We start from the raw sequence: 27,630 nt of genomic DNA on the forward strand, positions 1-27,630 counted from the left end.
TTTGACCTACACCACAGTTTATTTGTAAACAGTTTTTACATGTGCCAATAATTTAATTGAACACAGACTTTGTACAATTCAATGTATAATATTAACAATGTCACACTAGAAGAGTGCAACTGTATTCCGTTACAGTCAGACTTTAAAACTTTCAAAATACAAACTGTTTGGAACACTGAACAAGAAAGGAAAAATTGAGGACAATCATAAAAACAAAGAACTGTGAAATAGTATGTCACGATCAGAACAACTGAAAACAAACCGCACACTTTCTAGCTGGCTGCTGAACAACTTCAGGTATATCCATCTTGAATGAAAAACACTTGGGTTGTGCCAGAGCACAAAGCCAACTTCTCTTCTGCAAGTTAAAATATCCTGCTGAAGACAGAAACTTAAAACAGGTTTACAATGTGTAATGCATGTGATTTCTCCCCACTGCCAATAAAACTACCTGAAAAGACATTGATTTAATTTGTCTTTATTTGCAATACAATATAAAATAGATTCTTTTGGTATGAAGATCTTTGAGATCTTATTTTTACACCACGTTTAAAATAAAAGTCACATAATTTGAGTAAAGCCTCTGGACCATCCCAGCACTGGAGCTGTAGTTGAGTTTCAGGTATTTTATGGACTTCTTTGGTTGCAATCTACTCAGTAAACTTCGGATATACAGACTTGAACATTTAAGCTCCTAAATTAATGTTGAAGCACCTAAATTAGAGTGGCTTGAGTTCTAAAACACTGCAATGTAACTGTAATTCTCACCATTAAACTCATGGGTACTAAACTCCGAAGAGCAAACTACTTTTATTTAGAAACTTTAGACAACCTAACAACAAAGTGTATCCTTCACTTAGTAACACAGAAGAATATGCAGTGAGAACAAGAAATTTTCATCCGTTTTCAAACTTCCATACAACTTGTGCTATCATCACTTTACATACTAGAATAGACAGTGCATGGCAAAATTCAATACAATATGCCCAACTAGCTCATTACTACAGCTCACTGCAGCATTTAAAGTGACACCTATAGTACTGAAAGCGTAAGTCATCGCCTACTGCTTGTTTCCTCTACAGTGCTAGATACTGGCCTAATCTCCACATAACAATTCTCACAGTAACTGTTTCCTCTGCCATTTCTAGCAGATTGACATCCAATTCCCCTTTAATTTCTTTTGAAGGAAATAAGGCAACTTAAAAAAACCCCAAACACTATGGAGAATATGCACATCCAGTACAAAAGTCACTGTGGTGTAAATTATCAACTTTATATAGATAATCTAGCTCTGTAATATATGCAATATACCAAGGTCAGCTGCTGTTGGTGAAATACAAAATCAAGACAGATGTAAGAAAGCAGCACTAAGCAAACTGAAGTACTACAGACTTCCAGTTTCTTGGAGCGCAAGTCCCACACTTACACTTTAGGAATGTATATAAAGCAAAGGAAAAAAATATAAGGATGGACTTTTCACAGTTGTAACTGAAGCCACTGCATTATCCTCTCACGGTATGTTTGTCCTTTTCAAACTTCCGTCACGTTTTTTTCTCACAGCCATACAGAACAGGATACAGACCCACGTTGCCATGTTTCTCCCTGCTGTTGTGCAGCATCATCTATGCCAAAGATTCTTGGTGCATTGTGCACTGTGGGCTAGTAAAGACAGGCTAGTTAAGTCTCATTTTTAATTATGACTATCTAAAACAAGGCAGTTCCAGCAGAGAAGGGAGTTGGCAGAGTACTTTAGACAGTCGAGTTAAGTCTTAACATCTTACATCTCTTGTTCTCCTCATGTGCTAAATGAGACAGACTTCTTTTAAATTGACAAAAAGTTCTTAATGACTAACATAAACAAAGTTAAATCATGCTACGTAAAATCATCCCCTACAAATAAAGCCAGAACATGATTTTAGATGAAAGAGTTCACTGTTAATGTTTGTCATAATCAGCAGCTAATGGTTCAAGGAAAATATTCAGAGAGTTCTCTGCCTACACATCCTCTACTGTTATTTTCCTTTGCTAATGACAGCCATGTGAAAAGTCAAGAGTTCTGTTCTTTCAAACATTAATCAACAGGACAGATTAGTTATTTACCTTAAACTCAAGTTATGACATCAGGAGTTCTCCCCCAGCAATCGTCACCAGCTTCAAGTAACAATGAGGGACTAACCCAGAGTGATCAAATCTCAGACACTCCTGGTTTCATCCAAAGCACAAGATGAATCCATTATCACAAAGAACCCCATGAGCAGAGCTGATCACTTCAGCCCTTCCGTAATCCTGCACCTCCATCAAATTCTGCCAGCGATGAGAGTGCAACACTCGTCTTCAGAGTGGCCTGAAGTCACCAGCAGGCCTTTGACTCTGTACTAACTCGCCCTCCTGAAGCGTCAAATCTCTTTCCACTGTACTAAACTGTCAAGGCCCCAGTGTTAAGCTGGACTACACAATTCAACAATTCTTAATGCCCCATATCATCATGGTACTTTTTTTTTTTTTTAAACAACTGGTATCACTGAGCTTTCAGAGGAAGAGCCAAATCTCTTACCTTCATACAGAAAGATTTTCAGTAATACAGTACAAAATTAAACAGAATTTATGTCTGAGTAACGAACATAGAAAACTACTATTGCAATTTTGTGGTGACAGCATAGAAATTTAACAATCATCAGAAAGCCTAGAAAGGGCGTGTTTAGTTATAAAAGAAAGATTGTCTCAAGATAAAAACAGTGCTGACAGCTTAAAAAGCTCTCTGTTGCAGCAAGATATGCAGTAATGAGTAACAAGTTCTAGACGGTTTAAGCACTTCCCCAATACTGCAACACAACACATTTTTGTAACACTATTTTTACACGGGTTATGCTGCAGCAGCAGTACGCTTCTTAGTGGTTGGCACTAGGAATTAACCATAAGAGAAGAAAGGCATTTAGTGATCAACACACGAGAATCCCTATTTGACCTGTTCCTTAGGTGTGGTTGACAAAAACTGCGGAAGGAGCCCATCCGTTCCATTCGGATAATACACCGTCTTTGAACACCAGATTCTTGGCGGGAAGTGGAACACCCAGATCTGCAGAAATAGGCTGCAAAAGTGAACTTGAAGAACCAGCATCATGGAGCTGATCCAGTGTTGAAATACCTTCCTAAAAGCAAAGGGAAGAAAAAAAAAGTGTCTTAAAAGCAATACAAACAATGAAGGATTTAACAGGTAGACTATGACAAGGTAATCTCATCTGAAAACATATTTAGGGTTTCTGAAGTGTGTTATTTTAATCCCATAAATACCAAATCATTATGGACATAAGAACAGAATGAACACAAGGAAGCATACATTTGCCTCAGCTGCAACTCTGAACACGTTATTTGGGTTCCAAGAAATCTTCAGGGAAGCCTTGGGCTTAGAATTGAAGGAAAGGCCTAGGAAAATGAATATAAAGCTAAAAAATCCTGATGAGAGCTATCGTAGTGCTATTTATCCCATCCTGTGCTAAGAGCTATGCCTATATTTGGAGGCACTGACTTGACCTATTTTGAGTACTTTTTTGTTCCCAGAACATCTTAAAAATCACTTCAGCACCTTCTTTTTTTCCTCTCTGTACATATCATCAAGAAAAGAGTATCTCAGAGACAACATCTAAGAGATTAGGACAGGAGTCACTTCAGACTGTTTGACAGAAGGTTTCAAGGTCTCTAACCTACTGAGAATCTGCAGCATTCTCATCAAGAAGTGGTTTCAGAGTCACATAATCCATAACACTACCTGGTCAAGTAATCTGCAAGTTCCTTACCATACTGAAAAGAGAGAATTTTAGAGAAAAGTATCATAAGGCATAAGCAGTTAAGCAGACTCCATGTTACCTGTGGACATGCCTTGCTAGCATACACTTCCATGCAGAACTACAGGAGGCTGCAGACTTGGGATTCCCCCTTGCTTGCTACACAAGACCTTTATTCTCTATCTAGGCTCTTAAACTCCTCCCAGAGTATGCAGTTTTACATATTTACACTCATTCATCACGATTTTCTAGAGGATCTTTGGACAAGTGCAAGTAGTAATGAGTTTGAAACACATGTTAATGTATTTTATTTTTTCCTAGGGGAACACAGTTGACTTGAGATGTAGATAGAAGTCTCCAAAGGTTAGCACATACATGGTTTGCAGGAAATCTCCCCACATGTCTAAGAAGCAACCAAGTAACCAGCAGAGTAGGCTGCCTTACAACAGGAGGAGTGAAGAACTATTTTGCTGTGCACATTCAATTAAAAAAATCCAATGAAACTAATTACACACAAGATGCAATCACAGAAGTTAAGGCACAAGTATTAAATAAAGCTAGAAAAGGGACAGGGAAGTACTAACTTCTTACATCCAGTAGAATTTGAGGTTGATAGTGCTCTTAGTACAGTTACAATTTCTAAAAAAGGAAATAAAACAAACCACACATGTTTCCATACAGCCAGGAATAGCAAGCAGAAGGGGGATGACAGACCATACAGAATGATTTACATCTGGGTTATTGCTCCTTACCTGGAATGAATGAACAAAATTAAGGACCTGAAGAGACAGCTTCCTACTGGAATGCAAGAGTTTTTGAAGGCTGCCAAAAAAAAAAGAAAAGCAGCTATGTCCAAGGTGCACAAAGTTTGACTAGTCAAGTACCACCATAGTAACTTGCTCATAAGCAACTCCAGTAGTACCTAACATAAGTGACAAAGTGAAAAGCTTTCACACAAAGCTTAATAATACTGCCATCACTGAAGAGGTGTTCAGCTTGACTCATCTGCTCCTGAGTCTAGTCAGCTGAACGCTATTTTCCCTACCATTTACACTGCACTAAAGTGAAGCTATTGCAAGTGAAAAATACTATTTTACAGCAGATACTGTAAATGATATTAGATTTTATCATGTCTCATTCTTATCTGGCACAGTCTGGTAACGTGACTTTTAAGGAGCAGATTAGGGACACACTGTTAAAAAGCAGGTCAACTACTATAATAAAACCCTTAAGCCATATTTTCAAGCACCGTTATTTTTGGTCTCCAGAACCATGCCCTAGAAAAATGAGAAAAAAGTGAAACAAAAACCACCATACACACAGGCAAAACAAGGAGACACACCTGAAAATCCCATTGTAATCTTCCATAAAGAAAGGCTACCATAAAAAGCAGAAGATGGCTTGGTCATAAGCCATGACTAAACTTAGCAAATAAGATACCAATAGTAAAGAAAATTTCCATATGAGCTAAAAGCATTTTACATCAAAGCATGACCAGTAAGCTTTCCCAACCCATAAAGGTTAGGAGGAAGAAAGGAAGCCTCTGCTAGGCTAGGAAGGGGAAGTGAGTAGGAAGGCATCCAAATTTACCTTTTTTCCTGGTCTGTTCATAGACAGTTTACTAAGAGAATGAATATTCACCTTGCAGAAACTAAAAAACCGCATAATCTTAATCTTACCACAAGTAAGGACTACTAGATTGTACATTATAGCTGGTATCTATGAGCCAAAAAGGAACCACCGTACACACTAGAATTAGATATTCTCTCTCAGTTCTGCTCCTGTAGTCATAGAGCTCTATGTATCATTTTTTGCAGAAGCTCAGGACATGACACATACAACCTGTTGAACATGCACCTGATAAATCACAGCTCACCTTTCTTTTCTACATAATCCATGAGTGGCAATTTTCCTGCAGACTTTCTGATTCAACTCAGAGCTGAAGAGTGGAATGCCAAAGCATAATTCCAGGGGAACCCATTCCAGTTCTGTTGTGGGTACTACAGAAATAAAACCAACAGACAATCAAATTTTAAGAAAAGACAAAGCGAGAATATTGAGCCCAGAGTCAGTTATCTCAGACCAGGATCCATTGGATAGCTCATACTTTTAAGACAGTTAGTGTTGCACTCATCCCAGGCAAAAATCAAACTATGTGTTCAGATCCTTAAAAACAAGCTCCCTCATCGGACTGAAAATGTTTAGTACAAGCCACTCATCTTACTTTTACCTTCAAGGTTTTGCTTGACAGCAGAATCCATTGAGGTTTCTTCTATTACCATCTCAAATGATTCTGTGCTTCCATTTACATCAGATCCTGATGCTAGTTCAGCCTCTCCTGAAGACAAAGTTCAGTTAGCACCTGATACAAGGAACATGACACAAGCTTTGCTCAAAGACCATATAGCTATAAAACTGAAGGAAGGGACATGAAGAAACATAGGGCCTTATTCATTTTAGAACAAAGAGTCACGAATCCTCAACACACACAAGATTCAGTTCTGGCACATAAAAATGACTCCACTTTTAATATTTTGAAATTATTTTTTCCCCTTTTGTTGACTGTTCTAGTCCAGTGATTTTTCAGTCTGTATTTGCTATTTCCAAGCTAGTCTCAAAGCAGAATTAAGAAGTAACCCCACTGCTAATAGATTTACACTCAAAACGGGTTCCTGTCTGTGTTGGAGAGTATTTTCTAAAGTTCCAAAACAAGGAACTTAACCATTCGTTCACCTTTACCAAAGTGATTGTACACAAAATTAAGGGAACACTGCCAAAAAAGACAATTATTGGTAACCAACCTCTTCCATCAGAAGCATTGCTCAGCTTTCTGCTACTGTGCCAACTTGAAGGATTCAACATAGTGACGTAGCCACAAAAATGCTGCAAGTCTACTTTGTTTCTCAGTATTTTTAAAGCCGTATGATTGCCCATGTTCAGACGAGAGAAATCTAGTAGAAAACAAAACACAGTCCAGCTTACTTTACAAGAATCCTCCTTCATAACCACATAGATCACCTCTAGGCCAGGCTAAGCTTTTTATCTGGATTCTCTCTTGTAATGCTCCACCTTAGTGATCACATTGGTAGATCTGTGATAACACATAAGTGATCAGTTGTCCCACACCAAGTACTAATTGGTATTGCATAGTAAAAGAGCCAAGGAGAAAGAAAAATACAAACAGAAGATGATCGATCTCTCTCTCTCACACAGACAGCAGACATGGCAAGGCTCAGCTAGGAATCAGATGTCCAGCTCTTCCAGTGCCAGAGTCTCTTAAGGCAAATTCAACACAATACTACATGTTCCACATCTCTGAAATTCTGAAGAATTATAATACAGTATTGGAGGTTAACAAGGAGTTTCAACATCAAGTTGTCCATGTTAGAACTTAGAGATCCTGCCTTCAAGATTTTTCACCTAGCATCAAGTGGGAAGAAAACAGACATCCCAGAGACAGTGAATATAAAAGGAGCTAATTTTGAACCCAGTGGAAACCAAATTAGGAAGATAGTTTTACTCCTGGTGACCACAGATTTTTCTAAGTGGTAGCTTAAATAAATACGGAAATTCACACTCTCTTGACAGCTCTCAGTTGGGAAGGCTATAGCCTCAACTATGCAAAGCTTGTGTCCTACTAATCAAAGACTATTTCAGAACACGTTAATTCCTGCCTTTCAAAATCAGTTGAGTCAGAAAGACTTCAAAAGAATAAGAGATTTTGCTATCAAAGCTCTTCCTGGGGAAAAAAATCTCCATAACAGTTCCTAGTGTTACCAATCAGATAAGTTTGCTCTGTTTTGGTCTCACCTGTCTTACATCTAAGATGTGTTGAATAGAAACATGGAAGTTAATAAATATGGTAGTTAATAAGCAAGTCTGTAAAGATTTGGAGGTGTTTGTAGAAGTTACTTCTTTAGATCTGTGCTAGGAGAGAAGAGAGGCCAGAAAACACATTCTAATTAGGACAGATAGAAAGAAGACCATTATCTCTAAGCTCAGAACAGACTTGTCAACTAAATATTCTTTCAATTTTCTCATAAAACTTGACTTCTAAGTACAAGAAAATATGTATTAAAAGGATAACTGCAACCTTACTGCAAGAAAATTAAATGTGGTGGTGTAGATATTACATTACAGACAGTCAGTTTTACCTCCTTGCTGCTCAGCTTCATCAAATGGGAAAGGTATGTGCATTGTTTCTCCCATCCCGTGCATGCCATGCCCCTAAATATAAAGAAATAAAATTAGGCACAGAAAAATCCACTCACCAGCTTACCTTAGTCCTACTTACTTGTGCTTACTTTTAAGAAGTACCAGTCAAGTTAATGAAACAGATAAGCAGATCATTGAAGTACTTGCTTCGATTAAATAAGTAATAAAATAAAATACTGCAGCCTTCCCCCTAAAATGCATGTGAGTAAACACACTGAAGTTAAACTTCAGTGAGGAGGAGTAAGTTTTCTCGCCAATTACTATTATAAATGGATTTCATAATCACCAATCCCTTCTGCAGCAAAATGGAGTTTCCACCCCTAAGTACAGAATATTTTTGAGCAGTCAAGGTTTTCATAAGTGGGCCTTGGAGAATGTGTAATTTTGTGTCTGTTACAATATTAAACATCTATTTATTTGAAGGATTCATCCTGAGAGTTCAGCTGAACTTATGAAACAGAAGGGGAAGCTATTTTATCTCCCCTAAAGAGACAAACCAAATCTATTTCTGCTATTTGTGATAAAGCACATGTTTTGCCACTATTTACAGTAAGAGCTAAACATCAAGCACCACAAAAAAGTCACTTCTTGAGTAACAGTTCAGACTCCCAGCTACCTTATACCACTACCGTCTGAAAAGCTTGTGGGCTCTTCACTTTCATTCCAGTTTGCTATATCGTCAACTCTCATAAATCCACATCTAATTGTTAACTAGTAAAACTCTATAACAACTGCATATGTAATACATGTTCAGTTCCAAATCCATGTCTTAACCACCACTGAATCACAGCAGCACTGGCTACAGAAGTTCAACATCTTCTTCAGCTCTTGGCAGAAGTGTAGCTCTCCGACACTGTTACTCCCCTTTATCACATAATAGCTTATCTCAAGGAATCCTGCATGTTTTCGTCCTTTTTACAAAGTGCTCAGTACCTGAATTAGAACTGCAGAATGTGTTAAAGCATCATTCAACATTGTGAGTACGTTTGAAGTAGGAACTACTCCTGGGTCGTGACCCCAAGATGTTATTAGTAAGCGATCATAACCCTGGAAGAGAGAAATTAAAGAGTATTTACACTTGTAATGGACTACCCAAGCACGTAAAGTGAAATACTAGAGTTAGACATTAGCATAATGTTGCAATTAGGAAGTTACCACAGGCAACTACAACTCTGTAGTGTTATATTTTGTACCAATGATCACCCATGTTCATATTCCTGGTAAAGACAGAAATTTGCCAACCTCAAAGTTAAAATGCTATTTTGAACAGGAGGTATCTGTCACTGATTCCTGTAGAACTATGTGGCCATCACAGCAGCCTCCTACCAAACAGGAGATGAAAATAATCCCATAAATTTAAAAACAAAATATAAGCTTCACCTTCAAAAGAGAACAAAGATATATCAACCCCCACAATACCTATCCAATGGGGAGGGACGGGAAGGCAAGAACACTGATTAGGAAGCAATTTTCCTGTTTCTCAGATTTCAAGATTGAATTCCCCTGCATCTCCGTAAGATTTCTAGAAATGTCTCGACAGTTCTCTAAAATGAGACAGTAAAACAGTAGCAGGAGACAGGAATTCACGTGTGCACACAGAGGGGAAAAAGCTCCAATAAGTTCGTGATTGTGCAGAATGTGAGATCACTTAGTACAAGAAACGTGACCTATCAGCAAACTGAGATTCAAACAGCACCGAAGTCTTCCAAGGCTACCACACTGAATGCTTTTTACAAATACAAGTGCACAAACCATACATTTACTGGCAGTTTAAGCTAACGACAGCTGAAGTTTGTATCAAGCTCATCACTAACGGCCTTACAAAATGCCTTCTGCACTATAAGTCTTGATTTACTTAATCCTATGTTATCTTAGTCTTAGGAATAGAAGTATCACAAAATTTTGAAATCGGAGAGGTAAAGTACACATGTAAGAGGTTTGAGGAATGGAAAATACATTTACAAATCTTAGAGCCAGAGATAACTGCTGATGTAGGTACATCTAACAATACACACCCCTCTCTGAATATCTCTAGACCATTCTGATATATTTAGCTCCTTAAGTATCTCCCCAAAATGATGAAAGGAAAACTGTAGACATCTCTCTGCATTTATAAGTTTGAAAAAATATAATTTCACAAATTCCATTGTGAGCAGTGTGACCCAAACTGTCCTAAGTGTCCATGACATTTCAAATGAAAGATACAACAATTTTTGGTTCACATGAGTTTAGAAGTTGCCACAGCCACTTGCACCTGGGTTTGCCTAGTACACAGAATACGTAACAGTACTTCTTCGTGGCACATTTGTCCTTATTAGCATCTCAGAGACAAAAATGGGAGAAGGCAGCATCTGAAGTCTTTCAAGCATGAGTTCATCACCTGCACTGTTTTGTGGGACTTTTTGCCAAAGCACTGTATGGATGCTAAAAAGTTAGGTGGATTTAAGGCTGAAGGGAATTCAGGAGAGCAGCTGATTGCTGCAGAGACAAGAATTCCAGTCACAACCTGTATACATAAAAACACCATATACAGCTCAGGAAGTTCCAGACCAGAACATGGGGAGGGCTGGAAAACTCTTAAGGTAAAGTATTACATAGTGTGCTCATTCTTCCTATGTCCAGCCACTGCTAGAGACAGGCTACTGTGCTGGGAAGATCTTTTGTCCAACCTAGTGCAAACTCTATTAAATTATTCTGTCACTTAAACTGCAGGGGGAATTACAGCCTAGAATTTAAAAGTCTCCACCACAGATTTCTACACTGGACAAATTGGAAGTGATCATCTTTCCATCTTCTAAACCAGGCAAATCTATGTGTAAACGTGTCCTTTCTTGTATAATACTAGAAAAAAAAACACAATATACTAGGTCTCTATCTTTTGATATAGCTCTTCTATATCTTTGCAACACACTCCAGGGATGGGCTTACAAACGTAAATTCACAACTGCAGTACCACATTTTACACTAAAATTGAAAGAGGTGGCAAATACACTGGAGTCACGATGTGACAAGAGACATAAGTAGTATTTGTTTTTCAGAACCTAGAACTAAAACAAGGATGCTACAAAAAACTTGTTTCTAGAAAAGGTACATCGTCTAAAATGAACTGTACCTCTGACTTCAACTGTTATCGCTAAATAGCATACATCATATCTTTGAAAGGTTTGGAGAAGGGAAGGAGAATAAATCGTGTATATGCTACCTGAAATATGTCCGGAAGTTTTCGGAGACGTGTTCCTTTAGAGAGCAAGAGAGAGGGTGGTCCTTGTCCAGTTATATGATAAATGTACAGTTTGAACCAAACCGAACTGACTTCTGGTATCGCAGGCCCAATATGCTGAAGAGAGATTATTCAAAAATTAGAACTTAAATTAGAACTTAATATTGCAACCATTGTATGTACAGATACAATTTAAGAAGTCAACCGCTTTAAAGAAATATAAATCTAGTTTTGCAGCACAGGAGTACACAAATGTATTACTCAGCTACTGATGATACTCTCTGTATTTAGTCCAGTATTGCAAGAGTCTTCACAGAAAGGCAACAGCAAGGTATTTTCTATGAATGTAAATTCAAGAACAAAATATCTGTCATTGGCTCTAACATAGAAACTGTTAATAAATTAAGCAAACTTTAATAAATATTAACATTTTTCCTCACTGAACACTTTTGGTGTTCACTACAATACTATTCCACTTGTCAATAACTGAGCCCCTTTAAAAGGGACACCTAATAGACAAAGCTATTAAAAAGATATTATATTACTAGATACTGGGAGGGGGGGAAGGGGGAAAACAGTATTTTTTCACCTGGGGTGTACAGCTGCTAATAGGTCGAATTTCATTGGTGAGTGGTGCCATGGAAACCAGCAGAGTATAATTTTTGTTGAGCACTCTGCTGCAGGTAGCTGGATCCAGGCCAAGCAAACTCTCACATCGCAAGAGGTCCAAGGGAAACCCTATGTTGAAAATGTAAGATTCTTAAATTATCATTGAAAACGGAACATACAGCTCAAAATATTATTTCACATTTTCCATTCTCCCTGCTGAGCCATAAATACAGTATTTTCCACAACTAAGTTTTAAATTATTGGGGTGAATTTTAATGAAACTGCCATAATTTTAGCCCTCCAGTCATACATGGTTGTCTGGCACAGAACTACAGCTTGCACCTCACCAGCCAGCTGATCCCAGGAAATTAGCACGGAGATACTGAGGAAGTTAAGTGAGATTTAAAAAAACCCAAATCGACGCCAATTAGAACACACTCCCTTTCATAACTTGAAAAATGCTTCTTTGACAGAACAACTCTGAATAAACAATGACTTCTTTATTCTGGCCTTCAGAAGCACATCATTTGAAACCAACCCCTTCCTCAAGTTCAGCCTGTCTTGCCATTATTATGCTTTAATCTGTTGCTTTAGATGTCAAGTCCAAGCCTTGGCAACCAAATCTGTCATTCAACAGGCAAACCCAGCAACGCAGGCTGAAAGGATGATGAAAAAGTGACATTTTGGCCTAAAAATACTTTTAAACAAGTAGGATACAGATTGTTTTCTGAAACAGCAGTTTAATCAGAAAGCTGAGTCCATGGTAGAGAAGTAAACAAACTTCGGAGGATTTCCTCAGAAGTGCTCACAGTACCGTTATTTGGTTGATCAGGCTGTACAGCTTGTGCTCCTAAGTCCTTATTGTGCCGCAAAAACAGTATTGTGTTTCTCAGTGTAAGTGCATGATCGAAGTACCGCTGTGCTTCCCCTTCACCTGTGCTTTGAACCTAAACAAAATACAACATAAATGCATACAAGTGGCACGTTGTTTCCACAAGCCTCAATTACATAAAAGGAAAGATTAACAAATTAGCATTTTAAGGCTTTGTAATTAACAACCCTGCAGCTTATATGCAAAGGTGATTTACAGCAACTATTAAATGAAAGGGAGTCTTGGCCATCTTAGCAAAATAGTCAAAAGGTATCTATAAATCAGAACCACAACTCAGCCTTCAGGTAAAAGGATTTAAATGTCCAGTCATACTGACCGGTATAAAAAGATACAGCAATGAACAGCAGTCCCCCTACATAATTCCGCAGTTGTCTTTCTAAAAGGCGGATAGATTAAACATACTAGCACATAATGGTCACATTTTACTACAAAACTGATGTCCAGACTCTCAGAAATATTAACATCCTTCTAAAAAGGAAGTGGTTTCCATTGAACAAGCCCTAATGCAGGTGTGTGTACACAGGCTCTGGCAAATGTAGTTCACAAACTCATTTTGCTCCCCAGACTCCCCACCTTCGTATGTAATACATGCACAGCGTGTCCCTGAAAGTCACTAGAGGTATAAATGCTGTGAACGAGAAACATTTTAACTGAACCTCTTAGGTTTGGTATGATAAAGTGCTTGTTCTTATCACTGTATGGCTAAATAAGCAGTCTTACACAATTAAAGCACTTGGGGTTTTTGGCCCCTTTACACTTCAAGTGCTGAAAAAGCATTTGGTCAAACATGTTTTAAACGTGATTACCTTTTCCAGCTCTACCAGGAAGCTGTCAAGACTCTCATCGGACAGCTTCCCAACTTCAAACATAGTGACTGCATGACTTTTCAAGTTCTGCAACAACAAAACAAAACTGTCTTAATTCTTTGAGAATGGAGCAGGTAAAGTTTTATTAAACAAAACATTCCTTAACAACAAACAATACAGGAGTCATTTAAAATAATTCCAGCAGTATTATATCAAAATCAAAGTATTTTAAAGCTCTACATATTTATTCTTAGCATAATACGTTAAACAAGTTTGACATACTGGTGAAAGATTTCCCATCATTAAAAAGGCAGTGAGAGTAGAATCAAACAGGAAGGCAATACGCTTTGTGTGTCCACTAGACAGATTCAGGCTGCTCACGCTGGCCGTTTCAGCTAATAGAGAACAAAAAGGAATATATGAACACATTGGTTTTATTTAAAAATTAAAATCATCACATTTAAGTCTAATCTATTAAAAAAAGGAATTTAAAAAATGTTAGTTATTGCCACGCTGAGTAGAAGAGAATTCCCTTATCACTACTAAACTACTGACTGACTTAATTCAGAAGTTGGTATCTTTGCACCAATGGATACCCACAATACAGATCAGCCTCGTCTTCTGAAAAAAAGCTATTTGGCTATGGAATTTTAAACCCAACAGTAGACATCACCTCCCCCACTGTATATTCCATATGAAGAAAGGATCTATAAAACCTGTGTTTCACTTGTTTCTAGACCCCTTTACAGCCTACAGCACTCTAGAAACATAAAAATAATTGATCCTAATGTATTAAAATTTACTGTTAGTGCTAACCTGGATCATCTTGACTGTTGGTATCTGTATCTGTGGCTGATGACCCAGCTTCCTGTACAGGACTTCTGTTTTCCCCACTGTCCCATGAAAGCAGCATCTTTTGAGGGTCCAAAGTACTCCTATTAATGTGAATTAAAATCCACATCTATCGGTTGCTGTAGCATCAGAAAAATCTGCCTTCCGGTGCTAGTAGCCCGCGCACAGGCATACCCAACACATGACTTTCAACACTTCTAAGCCCTAAACCCATCAAGCTTGATGTCCCTCAGAGTCCTGCTTCAGCCGAAAAGTTTATTTGGGGGTTTGAAAAGACCAGATTTTGAAAAAGAGATCTGAAAAATCAAACCACCATTATTGAAGAAGGATCCAACGGAAAAAAAAATCAAATTCACCTTGTTCTCACAGTCTCAATTAGCATTAAAGAAAACTCAGGCATAGCGGTAGTTTTAAAAGGTCTAAATGATATTGAACTGAAAGTGTCTGACAATTCTCAATTAATGCAACTTGGCACTCCAAACAAACAAAACAAACAAACAAAAACTCAAACAAAACAACCAATAGCTTCTGCAGTCAGATTTTGGTTCTAGCTGTCTCTTCAATAAGAAAAATAAGCCTTGTGAAAGAATGGAGACACTTACTTCAGTCTGTTTACCGAAGGAACATTCTTCCACGATGGATGAAGATTATCCAGGTTTATTACTTGGCCTTTTTTATGAGCAAAGCCTAACCGACAATACATGGACACAGCATTCTGAAGAAACACACATATACGTAATAAGGAATTGCTGTGTGAAACCAGGTTGCAAGACACTGAACTTTCCACATCAAGTTCAACAGATGCATCACACACACACATACCTTTACTAAAGATAAGTCAATCTCTAGGACGTTTGCAAGCTGGAAAAAAAAAAAAAAGGAAAGAAGAATCAATAATACAGTATTAACAGCACCAGATAAAGCACCACCTGTGCGTTTCAGCATCTTTATGTTGGTTTTCTTTATTTTTAAACCCAGCCTGTACTAGCAGGAGTAATTTTGTCTTCATCAGAAGTGATGAAAAAGGGGGTGAAGTCTCATAATTGTCCCTCTTAAAAGTACGCAAAAGAAATACAAGGTAATCTTTCACTGTGTCATTTCTAGGTTAAACATGTATATCATTTCTAGGTTAATCGTGTATCAGAAGACACACAGAGGAAAACACTGGGTACATTTAATGGGTATTTTTCAAGTGCATATTCACCAAGTTTTGAGAGTACCTTATGAAAACATATTTCTCATATTAAAATTATATATACTCATGCAAAAGTTATATTCCTACTCTAAGCCAACACTCTGCATGCTTTCACTGTCAAAGGAAAAAAATATTTTCATTTTTCTTATTTCACATTATCAAAACAGACTGTTCTAGTTCTGGCTCCTATAAAATAGTCTACATTAGTCACCCCTGTATAAATTCATTCCAGCTGATAGAATTGTTTCACTGAATTGAAGGTACTCCTTCAAGCCTGAAGCACAAGATAAAAGAAACAGGCTGGATCTTAAGCCTGATATTACCTCTAAATAAAAATATTTGATATTGATCTCTGCCTTAAGTACTTTCAGCAGTGTACTTTGGCTCCTTTTGAGTCTTCCTATCTCCCTGATAGTAAAAGTTTAACTTACCTCTGCCACATTAGTGTGTTCATCTATTGAAACAAATATCTTGTACAGAAGTGTTTCAAAGTAATCGCCTTGCACTCTGTTCATCACAAAACCTTCAAGTGGTGGCACTGGAAAGAAGAATTACTTGAAAAATTACAATTTTGTAACTTTATTAAACTAAAACTGCATAAAACTAAAAAATATATTCACACTTGTTTCATTTTCATGGTACCTGCAGTCACAAAGAATAAAAGCCTAAAGATAGCATACATGGTATTTAAAATTCTCCCACTCCTTCATAAAAACAATGATTGTCAATGTGTTTTCTTACAAAAAGTAAAGCCACTCTACCTCACATCATAATCTTGCTGCCTTGTGCTTGTCTGCTCTGATAATTTCCAGTCACCCAGCCCACAAAATGATTTCGTAACGTGGATGGAGATTACATCACGGCTCCAAATGGAGTGGATAACAAAAAACCCACCCCACCCCCACACTCCAGAGCTGAGACTCCCAGAGCTATTATCTAAGCATAACTCTCTTGTACTTAGAGGACTTTCACTTAACTGATCTCTACTACAGCAACGACAGGTACTCCTGCATGGCCAGGTTCTAAACGATTTACACCTCTGCAGATTATACTGAATCCAAAAACCCCCAAGACCCAGTACAGCAGCTGTTCAACGGGCAGCCATATGCTGTGCTAGTTCCAGGTCCTACAGAGTCCCCAGACACAGCACACGAACTATAACTGAGGTGACAAGACCATGAAGGATGGAACAGATAAAGTTGCACCTGTCTAGACAACAGAAGTCAAAAAACCCATGTACTTTTGGTGAGGCAAGTATGACTCTCTACGCTACTCCTTTTCATTACAGACATATAGAAGGGTACTTATTAATTCATGCCATGACTCTTTAAAAGAATCTCATCTTACCTAAATATGTATACAAAATAATCTAAGAATGCAAGATGAAATAAAATCTATATACAATAAAAAAGTGTTAATAGGGCTGAAAACATTTAGTCAGGAAAAAATTTCATAGCTCAAATGTTTCATTTCAGACAGACACGCAGCTTCCAAGACAGACGTATACAGGCCAACTAAAATGAAACGTAGGTATAATACCATTAAATATTTACTTACCTGCGATACAGCTGTCATCAGATATGGGTACATCAAGGTAAATAAATCCTTTGTTATACAAACCTTCATAAATAAAAGCACATCATTTTAGAAAAAAAAGCATTTTCAAGACTACTAACAATACATAGTAGTCTTCCCCATTAGCAAATTCAGAATTTGAAGTAATTTTCTTAATAGGCTCTGCAGTAGAACACTATTTTGCAATGCATGGATCAATAAACCACATCTAATATTAAACAGGCATCAGCCTAAACCAGCGTTCTTTAGTTGCAGACCGATACAGCACACTTGGAGCTCTATAAGTATTTTCAAGACAATGAAGCACAGTAGAAGACCACAGATTGAAGCAGCTACATTTGACAAAGATGAGTGTGTCCCTGCCTACAGTGTGTGTGTAAACAGGTATATATCTATAGTATATATCGTAAAATTATTGTCATCAATAAGATCTTAAATAAAACGCCTGCAGTACATCAAGAACTACGCTGTCTTCATGCTGATACAGCTGCTGTTCAGCACAGGCAGTGACACATACTCAGCTACACAAAACAAAGTCTATCACAAAACCAGCTTTAATGGATGAGGATAATGATACAAGCGAACACAAACCCTAAAGGTGCTTCTCAATCTCTCTGCTTCAGATTCAGCTATCATAGCTGATACATCCTTACTTACCGTGCCTGAAATATACTGATGGTATCACAGCTGGACTAAACAGTCCTCTTTCCCCACAAAATCCCATCCTACTGGCAGTCCATTACATTAATCGTCTGTACATTCTTTTTCTACCCATGACTTAGGGTAGAAAGGTATGTTAGATCCTTCTAAACCCACTAAACCTGAGCTGTAACCATCTCCGCAAGCATCACCAGGCCACGTATAGAAAAAGATCATTAAATGCTTTCTGAATCCAAATTTTCTTAAGCCCTATGCTGTTTCAGATGCACTCCAGCACTTGAATTTCACCTAACTCAAGTTTGTGTTTATTGTTTCATTTTGCTTCAGCAACAGGCACAGCAATTCTACCTCATTTTCTTCAGAAAAGTACAGGGCACAGATTCGATTGCCTGTAGTAAGCCAACCATTTATAGACAGACTTCTCAAGGAGTTTGTCAGTGAATTTGTACTCCCTTGACTAATATGATTTGTCTATAATACTTGTTACACTGAAACAGGGAGACTCGTGCACATCATTTTTCAGTAACAGAGGCAGCCCTTTGAAAAACAAGACACATCTTAGATTTAAGCCCCATTTTCATGGTGTTTAAATGGTACAACACCACAAAAACTCTTTGAAAAGCAGGAGGCGAAGTTTCACCACCCATGATTACATTCTGAATGCTAGCTTCTCTTGTCCTCATCTACCTCCCCCACAATCTTTACTTACAGTTTCTAATGAAATGTTTTTAGATACATAATAACAGAGCAAAAGCTGCTAATGGCTCACTGTTAAACCATTTACAAGATCCAACTGCAATTTGTACAAGCTCCTCAGTATTTTCCTCCAACTCCTCTTATGCTTCAGCTGTCCACATCCCCATTTATTCCTGCTCTCAGAAATCAATTAGCAAGATCTACAAACAGAAGAGGAATGTCCATTAAACACTTACTGTGAACTACATTGAAGTCCAATGAACCAGCAAGCTGAGGACCAGAATCTATTATCTTATCAATAGCAGACTTCTCCGATGTAGTACAAATCTAGGTAAAAGAAACCATGTTAATCTTTTATAGAAATGAGTCTATGCAACTTGTTTTAATACCACTCAAAAAATCCAAAAACATTACAGCCTCATCAATCATAAGTAATATAAGAATACAGGAAGTAACCCATGTTCTTAGACAAAATATTTGCACTGAAGAATTCACTGAAGTTTCTGTTAAAGTCTTAATTTTTTTTACTCTCGTCCCCACACAAAATTACACATGCTCTAGGAACAGCACTTAATTGCACAAGCATTTGGCAAGTGAAGTCCACAGTATAACAGGTTTGCTCTTTAAAACTTCGGAACTGAGTGTTCAGCCACACAACTGGATCATCTAGAAGGATGTTAATGACAGTATCAAAGTAACATGCCTCAGGTTTACTGTTCTGAGGGGATGTGAGAAAACAAGTCACTGTCTCATATATCCCAAATAACAGCCAAATAAACTATTCCATCAGTGCTTTAAATAAATTACACTCAAAACAAAAGACTTCCAAAGAAGGAATAAATCCAGAGCAGATGCCTAGTTGACAGTCAAAAGAAACTGGGAATGGATGGAAGGTTCAGACAGGACATTAGGAAGCATTTCTTTACCAAGAGGGTGGTAAAACAATGGAATAGGCTTCCTAGAGAGGGGGTCAAGAGTCCAAGGCTGTCAGTGCTTAAAAGCCATTTAGACAATGCCCTTAATAACAAGCTTTAACTTGGTCAGACCTGAATTGGTCAGGCAGTTGGACCAGATCATCATTTTAAGTCCTTCCAACTGAAATAGTCTATTCTATGTCAGCTCACAAGTTTTTCACTTGCAAACAATAAGAAAAATAAGGACACACAAGGAGCAGCAACAATGACAACATATATGAAGTCCACCGACATTCTGATTCTAATTATACTGAAGGTGAAGACTCAGTCAAAACTGAGCTGTCAAGGCTTAATGATGAAATTTAAGAAAACATCTTTTATTGCTTGTTCCCTACAAAGGGCATCATCACACACACGAGCTACTACAGATCAGCTGATGCAAAACCACCTCAGTATTCTATATAGTGCAGAGGGAAGCCGCTGGTTTTGGGGACTAGGACAAGGGATGATGGTATTAAGCTAAAGGAGGGGAGATTCAGACTAGACATGGCAAGAAATTTTTTACAATGGAGGTGGTGAAACACTGGCCCAGGTTGCCCAGAGAGGTGGTGGATGCCCCATCCCTGGAGACATTCTAGGCGAGGCTGGACAGGGCTCTGAGCAACCTGACCTGGTTGAAGATGCTCATGGCAGGGGGGTTGGACTAGATGAGCTGTGAAGGTCCCTTCCAACCCAAACTATTCTATGAATCTATGACTATCAGTATTCAACCGAAGTTAGAGATGCAATCCATACTAAAATACCTTGATGTCATCCTCAGTGATGTAGCCAGACTGCACAACCCACCAAGCTTCTATAGAGATCTCCACAGGTTTCATGGGTAACAGATCATGAGCAGTTTTCCTTCTGAAAAATTTCTGCAGTGGTACAGTCCATTTGAGATAGTAATAAAGAGCACTTCACATGTGCAAACAGCCTTTATATAAACTGATTTTTATATCCATTTTCAAGTACATTATATTCACAGACTGAACACACACAAACACTATTAGCCTTGCCATTTAGTAAAATCACATACCCGGTCACAAAAAGAAAAAGCTTCTCTCCCTGCTCAAATCATATGAAATTGGGAAGGAAAAAAAAACATTTACACCTAACGTTGCTAAATCAGCACATAAACCCATATTGTACTGTGTCACTGATTAAAAACCACACTATTCAAACACAGTAGAATCAAGATCAAATTTAAACTATTTATGATATTTTCTAATGTGAACAGGCAAGAGAGCACAGCAAACCAAATATACAACCGGGTATTTTAACGAAGTCCAATGATATTTAAAAAAACCACACCACCACACATTTGAGGAACATTTTACTTACTTTTTAAAAAATTTGCTTCAAAGGACAAAGTACCCCACAATCTCAGTAAGCTCAGTGCTCTAAAGTACAGTGAATTTCAGCCCAAGAAAGAAAAACTGAAGGGTCCTGTTAATTTATAGACCTCAACAATTTCTCTTCCATTGTACAGTCATCACTTTTTGGTTCACTCTATCAACTCCACGTTTTGGTGAGCACACTTTTGGCTGAAGGGGCACTGTGAAGCTACTGCAAGAGCACTTATGAGTTTCCTAAGAAAGAGAGGACTGTTGCAAACTAAAGGACTGACTTTTATCACCAGCCGTTACCATGCTCTCCATTTGAAAGGATGACTGTTGAGACTCATGATCGTTGTCTCAGAGAAAAATACAGACTACAAAAATTTACGTCGAGATGGAAGACTGTCCCAGAACAAACTCTGATCAAAACTGCACCCACACAAACATGAAATAATTCTTCCAGAACCAGTATCATTATTCCATGTTTGTACTATCCAGGAGGCACTAGTTATCTGGTGCTACAGAATAAACATAGTTCTGAAAAGTATACGTTTGGGAAAGAAAAAAAATAAGACATAGCACTGAATATCTTTTTCTTCAGTATACCTCAATTTTAAATTAAAATATATTAGCTTCAGGAAACACAATATAATTAGCAATACACTATGTCACATTCAATTAGCTATACTATCAAACTAACCAGATCCATGAAATTATTCCATTCTTCATTTCCTATGAAATAATATGGTAGGGAGGGGTAGAATGGGAAGGAAGAGGAGGGAAAAAAAAAAAAAGAAACTTACTTTTGAAGACCTACATTGGTTCATTAGATCTATATACTGGTTTCTTCCTATACCAAGAAGTCTTAGACCTGAAAAATAAATATGGGTTTATTTCTCTTAAGACAGATTTAAACTTAAGATACATAAAACGTCCTTCAAAGAATCAGACCTACTTTTATAATAATATTTTTAAGTACTCTTTCTTCCCAAAATAAAAGGATAGTTATCGGAGCTAAGTTCAGTTTTAACCAAATGTGACAAAGAACCATATGCATCTAAATCCAGAATCCGTGGCCATTTATTTACTCTGTGTAGGTTAAAAGAAAACTCCATACTTCATATCTCTCAAGTCACAGGGTAAGCAGGGAATAATCCAATCTCCTCCTCTCTTATACTCTCATCAACAGGTAATAACTGTGCTTCAAATTAACAGAACTAAAAGTGTATGAGACTTTGGTCAAGAGTTTTTCTTCTCCCCTAATAAATCCCACACCACGCACTGGATTAGAACTAAGAATTAGAGCACAAAAGGTCACATAAGCCTCTAAAGGAGATGATTAAGATGTAGTTGAGTTAAACTGAAGCTGAATTTAATTCTATAACCTCCAGTCTTCAACCATTAAGGAGGTATGAACTGGAAAACTACTCAGTTTTAAAACTGAGACAGAAGTCCAACTTTCTAGTTTGACGCTACTTTTTATGATAAGATGTTAATAAACATGTTTAGCCTAATTATACCTCAGTAACTGACCTGCAGCTGCTGCTAAAATAACAGAATTGCTAGGGAAAACAACCTACCACCAACGGGGAAGCATTTTCTCTTCATACTCCTGGATAACACTAGATTTCCAACAACCTACATGGCACTGAATGAAGTTTTTCCTGACCTCTTTTCCCAGTGTGAACACGACATAGAGGCAAATCAGTAGAGTTAACTGACAATATCCTTTTAAAAAAAAAGTACCAAACTGTTTCAAAAGCTGCAGGTTACTCCTCACCTGACTAAACACTATCCTTACAGAGAACTATATAAATTCACACCAAAGGTGAGGAATGAAGTATTTAGCTATGAATAACTTCTCAGTAGCGGGTTTAACTAACACTCTCCCTATGCCAGCAGTTTGCATTCTCCTCTACAAGGCGCTATTGCTCTTACTCTGTCCTCCTCCACCAGGTTCAACAATTTTGCTTTCCTAATCCCACCATCCTGTACCCACAACAGTCTAACATAAAGCAGGATAAAACACCTGGCACATGCAGGAGTGTCATGAAATACACATCATAAATCATTCCTCCATCCACACTGACACTAACTCACAGGGGTGTTAACAGCCTTTCAGAGTCATCCCAAAACTTTCTGTCCCAACACATGCCAAAAAACACACTAGGGAAGGACCAGCACCTCATCTTGCTGGTGCACAATGGCCAGGAAGACTTTCCACCCAGAAGCCCAAGCAAATAGGAATGCAATACAAGGAGAGAACCTGCACAGGGTTTTGCAACATTCCTATTTGTACCAAATCAGCCCAAAACCAGCGCTGACCATATGGACAGAACTCTGTACGGAGAGCATACACTCCTTAGTATCACTATGTAAATGCTTCTACACCTTCATTCACACACTTATGCTCAAGCAAACAGATGTCTGCAAATCTGTTTTCAGAAGCTCCTTATTTCAAACTAACTGAAAACAGTAGTGCAGCTCAGTAATACTTACAGTCAGCAGCAGTGAAGTTGGGTAATGAATCATAGCTTTTCTCACTGTTCATTATATCCTTAAAAACACAAAAAAACCCTTAATTGCAACAAGAAAGCCATCATTTCAGAGATGCAGATCCAAGATTTTGCCTTTTTAACATCAAAATAAAAGTTTTAAAAAATCTAGTAAAGTCAGTTACCTTATAAAACATGCCAACTACTTGTCTAATCATTACACAATAAGTTAAACAGATAAAAAAGAGATTTCTGTTTAATATGAGCTTTACAAAGAAAAATGTTGACAGAATAAAGACAAAATCCTGTCTTCAAAAAAATTAACCCACAGCACATGGAATTTCTAAATAACAGAACAGCTAACAACTACTCCATTATGTCTGCAATCGCTGTTTATAAAATTAAAAAAACATTTCTGAAATTCAATGAAAACAAAAGAACTTTGCCACAGCGTTGACAGAAAACAGAACCACCTTTGTTCCCATAAAAAAGGATTGCTCCAAGTTTTTGAAAAATTTTCTAATATGATTAAGTGTTCTTTTTGAAAGAGAACAAAAAGAAAATAACTGTTCAAATGTGCTGGTTTTTAAAAATGGAAAGTCTCATTGGTTTATTAATCTAACAGAATGAGCTATTTCTTTTACAGTTCAAAGTGAACAGTCACAATCTCAAATATCTAAAGGGAAGGACTGGCCTCAGAGCGAGTCCCACCCCTGCTCCACATGACAAAGTCCAGCTCTTGAACAGCTTACGGGGGCAGAAGGGGAAAATTCTGCAGGTACAAGTAGCTGTCTAGAAAGCTTCCTTAACAGTTTCCTCACTTGTTAGCATTACCATGCCCAAAAATGAACAAACTACATGCTATTGCCTCTCATACAAATCTCCAGGACAGAAAACAACATTCTTGCCACAGTTTTGTACTCACCTCCATTATGCCAGTGTAATATGAAAATGGTGTCACCCTCAGACCTTTTACCATGATGTCAGACAAATGATAAGGGTACAACATGAGATGATCTCGACTGTATTTTAACAGATCCTCATAATATTTACGTTCGTCTTTCTTGACGTGTTTAACTACAAGGAGAGAAAAAAAGTTACACTGTTCTATGAAGTTAATTTTTTTAGAAGTGTTACAAAAAAGGATTAAAAATAGTATAATAGCAATTCACAAAAAATAAAAAACAAAATAAAGGAGGGATGCAGGGCACTCAGCATCCAAGGATTTCTACATACAATGTACTCTCAGAGACTGTAAGAATAACATTAGAACAGAGCAGATTTATTTTACAGGTTACCAGGAAGGGACCCATTGAGACAGAACTCACGCAAGCTGTAGAAAATTATCTTCTAATTAGTAAAACTATTATCTACTTTGGGAAGATGAATTAATGTAGTCAATGAAAAATAAATTTAAAGTCTGCAAACAAGTCATAACCAATAGATCACGTGAAACAAGGCCACTGTCTGCATCTCATCTAGTGACTGCCTTCAGTTTATTAGTCAAATCCTCTCTTAAAATTTCTTAATTTCTTGGAAATGGGCAGTATAACTACAGCAGGAATTCAGTTCCACCTGCCAACTCCACAACTTTGAAGAGTGCATTGCTAGAAAAGCTGCCAAACAGACTCAAAAGTCAAGACTTTTACTGAAATTTTATCATTTAAAAGCATTTCTCTTCAGGGAATGAGGGCAGTTTTACAATAAAGACAAGCTTCCACAGGGAAGAATCAGACAGAAATGAGAAGTTACTTCACTTCTTTACTCACCTAAGTTATTCCGGTATCGTAACTGATTGCGGATGCTGTAGAGTACGACCTGCCTTTCATATTCCCTCTGAGAATTTCCAAGGCCCTTGGGGAAAAAAAAAAGGTCTTTTAGCTGACACATAAAACCTTTTCTACTTAAACCACTGCATAGTGTCTTATGAAGAAACATTTGCAGGAAGTTATCATTACCCAAGAAGTCACTCAGTTCGATACAGTGATAGTATCTCCAATCCCTGTATGAGGTCAAAAGTATCTTCAGTTAAATATGTCTCTCTACATGCAATGCAAACTTAAGCAATATTCTTTAAATTTCTTTCCTAGTACCATTCCAATAAAAATAGAGAGCACCTAATTCTTAAATCAAAGGTTACAAACAGTCTTTTAGATGGCATAAATCACCAAGCATTTTACCAATCATTCAGCATCCTGCAGCCTTGAAGAACTGGCCAGAATTAACATATCATAAACCGAGCACAGTGTGACATGTGAAGCTTCAATTGCTGCACCTAAGCAGCTTATAATGCAAAAAATAAATAATGAAACAGCTCAAGTTGTAGCTTCACACAAGGCAATCAAGTGATCTTAGGTCACAAGATTAGGGTATAAGTACAGGAGACTACTTGACTATCACAAAAGAAGATAAAACGAGAACTCTGACTGATGCTTTAAATGTCTTATTTCAAAAACTGTCCCCTCAAAATCCTTCATATTCATCTTCTATTCTGCAATTGCAACAAGGAACTTTTTTTTCCCTCTCCTGATTCCCACATTGATGTTCATGTTAAAAAAGATCCTAAATAAAAAGGTACTTTAATGCATATGTGGAAAACAAGTGAGTTGCATACATGCTGCAGAATCAGGTACTAGAAAATAAATACCTGATATCACAGATAGGGTCTATAATCAATTAAACATCCAAGTACAAAAATAATAATGGCTATTCTAACACTAAACAGAATAGTATTTCAGAAGTTACATTAAGTAAATAATGCATTAAATACTAGCACATAGCCAACAGGACAGCACTCAGCTGGGCAGGTAAAGAGAAACCATCATTCAGCTCCTGAAATCTCAAACTCAAGGAATTCAGCTCCTCAGGGCCTGCAGGTGTTACTCATCCTCTCCACCCATTCTTTGTGCAAGGGCAGGAGTTGTTTTTCAGCATCTGCTTTCAAGCCGCACAAGACACTGGAGTTGAGAGCTAGCTCTCAACGGGACCCGATACCTCTCCTATGCTCTCAGAGGCCCATTAAACCCAGCAAATCAAAATTTCATGAGGTTTTCTCTTCCACAAGCCACTCACTGCAACAGTTCCCTGGCTACTGAAAGGCAGGGCTGAGCAGGTCTCCAGTGACACCTGTCCTGGCTCAGCTCACACTGTTGGTGGTTGACATGGGGGACACCCCCCATCAGCTGCTCCTGCGCCTGCACAAGTCGAGAGAGCGCCCCACACTCCCCTCTGCCCACAGAGACCCCAAACCAGCCCCTACACAGCCTTTTCCTCACAGACACCCCCATAAACACCCACATACAACCCCCGCTCCTCACATACACACCTCGCACCACTCACGTCCCACTCGCCCCACAGAGACCCCCACACACATCCCCCCATCACCCCCTCTCCACATGCGGACCCCACACCCGCGCTCGTACCCCCACACACCTCCCGCCCCACGGCCATGCCCGTCTGCCCTTCCCCGGGACAGGCAGGGCCGAGTCCCCCGCCTTTCCCCACACTTTGCCTCCCGCCCTCCGCTCCCCTGGGCCCGCAGCTCGCTAGCCCGGCCCCTGCCCGCCCGCAGGTACCTGTTTGACGCTGGCCGGCAGCCGGGCCCAGGGGTAGTTGTGGCGGATGTGGAACTCCACGTCGATGTTCATGGCGAGCAGGCCGGGCCGCGCCGCGGGGCCCCGCCGCCGGGAGGCGCTCCCGCCCGGAGGAGCTGCGGCCCAGAGCGGCCCTGCCCTCCGCCCCACTCGGCCCGCCGCCGCTTCCGCGGCCCGCCCCCGGAAGCGCTAGCACACGTCAGTTCCGGCGGGGCGGGGAGAGGAGCGGTTACCCCGGGATGCGGGCAGGGCGGCTGGAGGAGCGGGGGTTGGTGGGTTGGTTTCCGCCCGGTAAAGGCCCGGCCACCGCTACCTGCCCACCGTATCGCCGGGGTTATTCCGGTCGGGTTTAATAACCACAAGCGAGGCCTGGACATTCGGTCACCACCTCGGCTGCGAGCGGCGGGAGCGAGGCCTCGGGCGCCGTGTGTTCCCACAGATGCTGTGGGGAGCCGACCCTGAGCCTTGGGGCGGGCTTAGAGCCAGAGAATCGTTTGGCTTGGAAGAGACCATTAACATAATTGATAAAGAGATTCACAGAATCATAGAATGTCCTGAGTTGGAAGGGACCCACAAGGATCATCGAGTCCAACTCCTGTCCCTGCATAGAACAACCCCACAGTTCACACCATGTGTCTGAGGGTGTTGTCCAGTCTCTTCTTGAACACTGTCAGGCTTGGGGCCGTGACACCTCCCTGGGGATTAAACAGAACTGGCTCCAGTACTGAGCCCTGGGGAACACCACCA

The 27,630-nt window shown here is 38.9% G+C and overlaps 1 protein-coding gene across 1 annotated transcript; it reads right to left on the reverse strand.

Moving 5' to 3' along the window:
• FAM91A1 (family with sequence similarity 91 member A1) lies at window positions 1-27,038 on the reverse strand. Its single transcript, XM_065831537.2, has 24 exons — window positions 26,866-27,038; window positions 25,060-25,144; window positions 24,216-24,367; window positions 23,295-23,352; window positions 21,599-21,666; window positions 20,220-20,333; window positions 18,739-18,829; window positions 17,129-17,191; window positions 16,003-16,109; window positions 15,199-15,237; window positions 14,979-15,091; window positions 14,341-14,459; window positions 13,807-13,919; window positions 13,525-13,611; window positions 12,641-12,773; window positions 11,807-11,955; window positions 11,200-11,334; window positions 8,931-9,044; window positions 7,937-8,009; window positions 6,584-6,733; window positions 6,013-6,120; window positions 5,659-5,782; window positions 4,535-4,604; window positions 1-3,149 (listed from the first exon to the last, which is right to left on the reverse strand). The coding sequence occupies exons 1-24, from the start codon at window positions 26,935-26,937 to the stop codon at window positions 2,973-2,975; spliced, it is 2,514 nt and encodes an 837-aa protein (XP_065687609.1). The 5' UTR covers window positions 26,938-27,038; the 3' UTR covers window positions 1-2,972.
• Window positions 27,039-27,630: the final 592 nt, after the last annotated feature.

Source organism: Patagioenas fasciata, chromosome 2 (assembly GCF_037038585.1).
Source record: "Patagioenas fasciata isolate bPatFas1 chromosome 2, bPatFas1.hap1, whole genome shotgun sequence".
NCBI lineage: Eukaryota > Metazoa > Chordata > Aves > Columbiformes > Columbidae > Patagioenas > Patagioenas fasciata.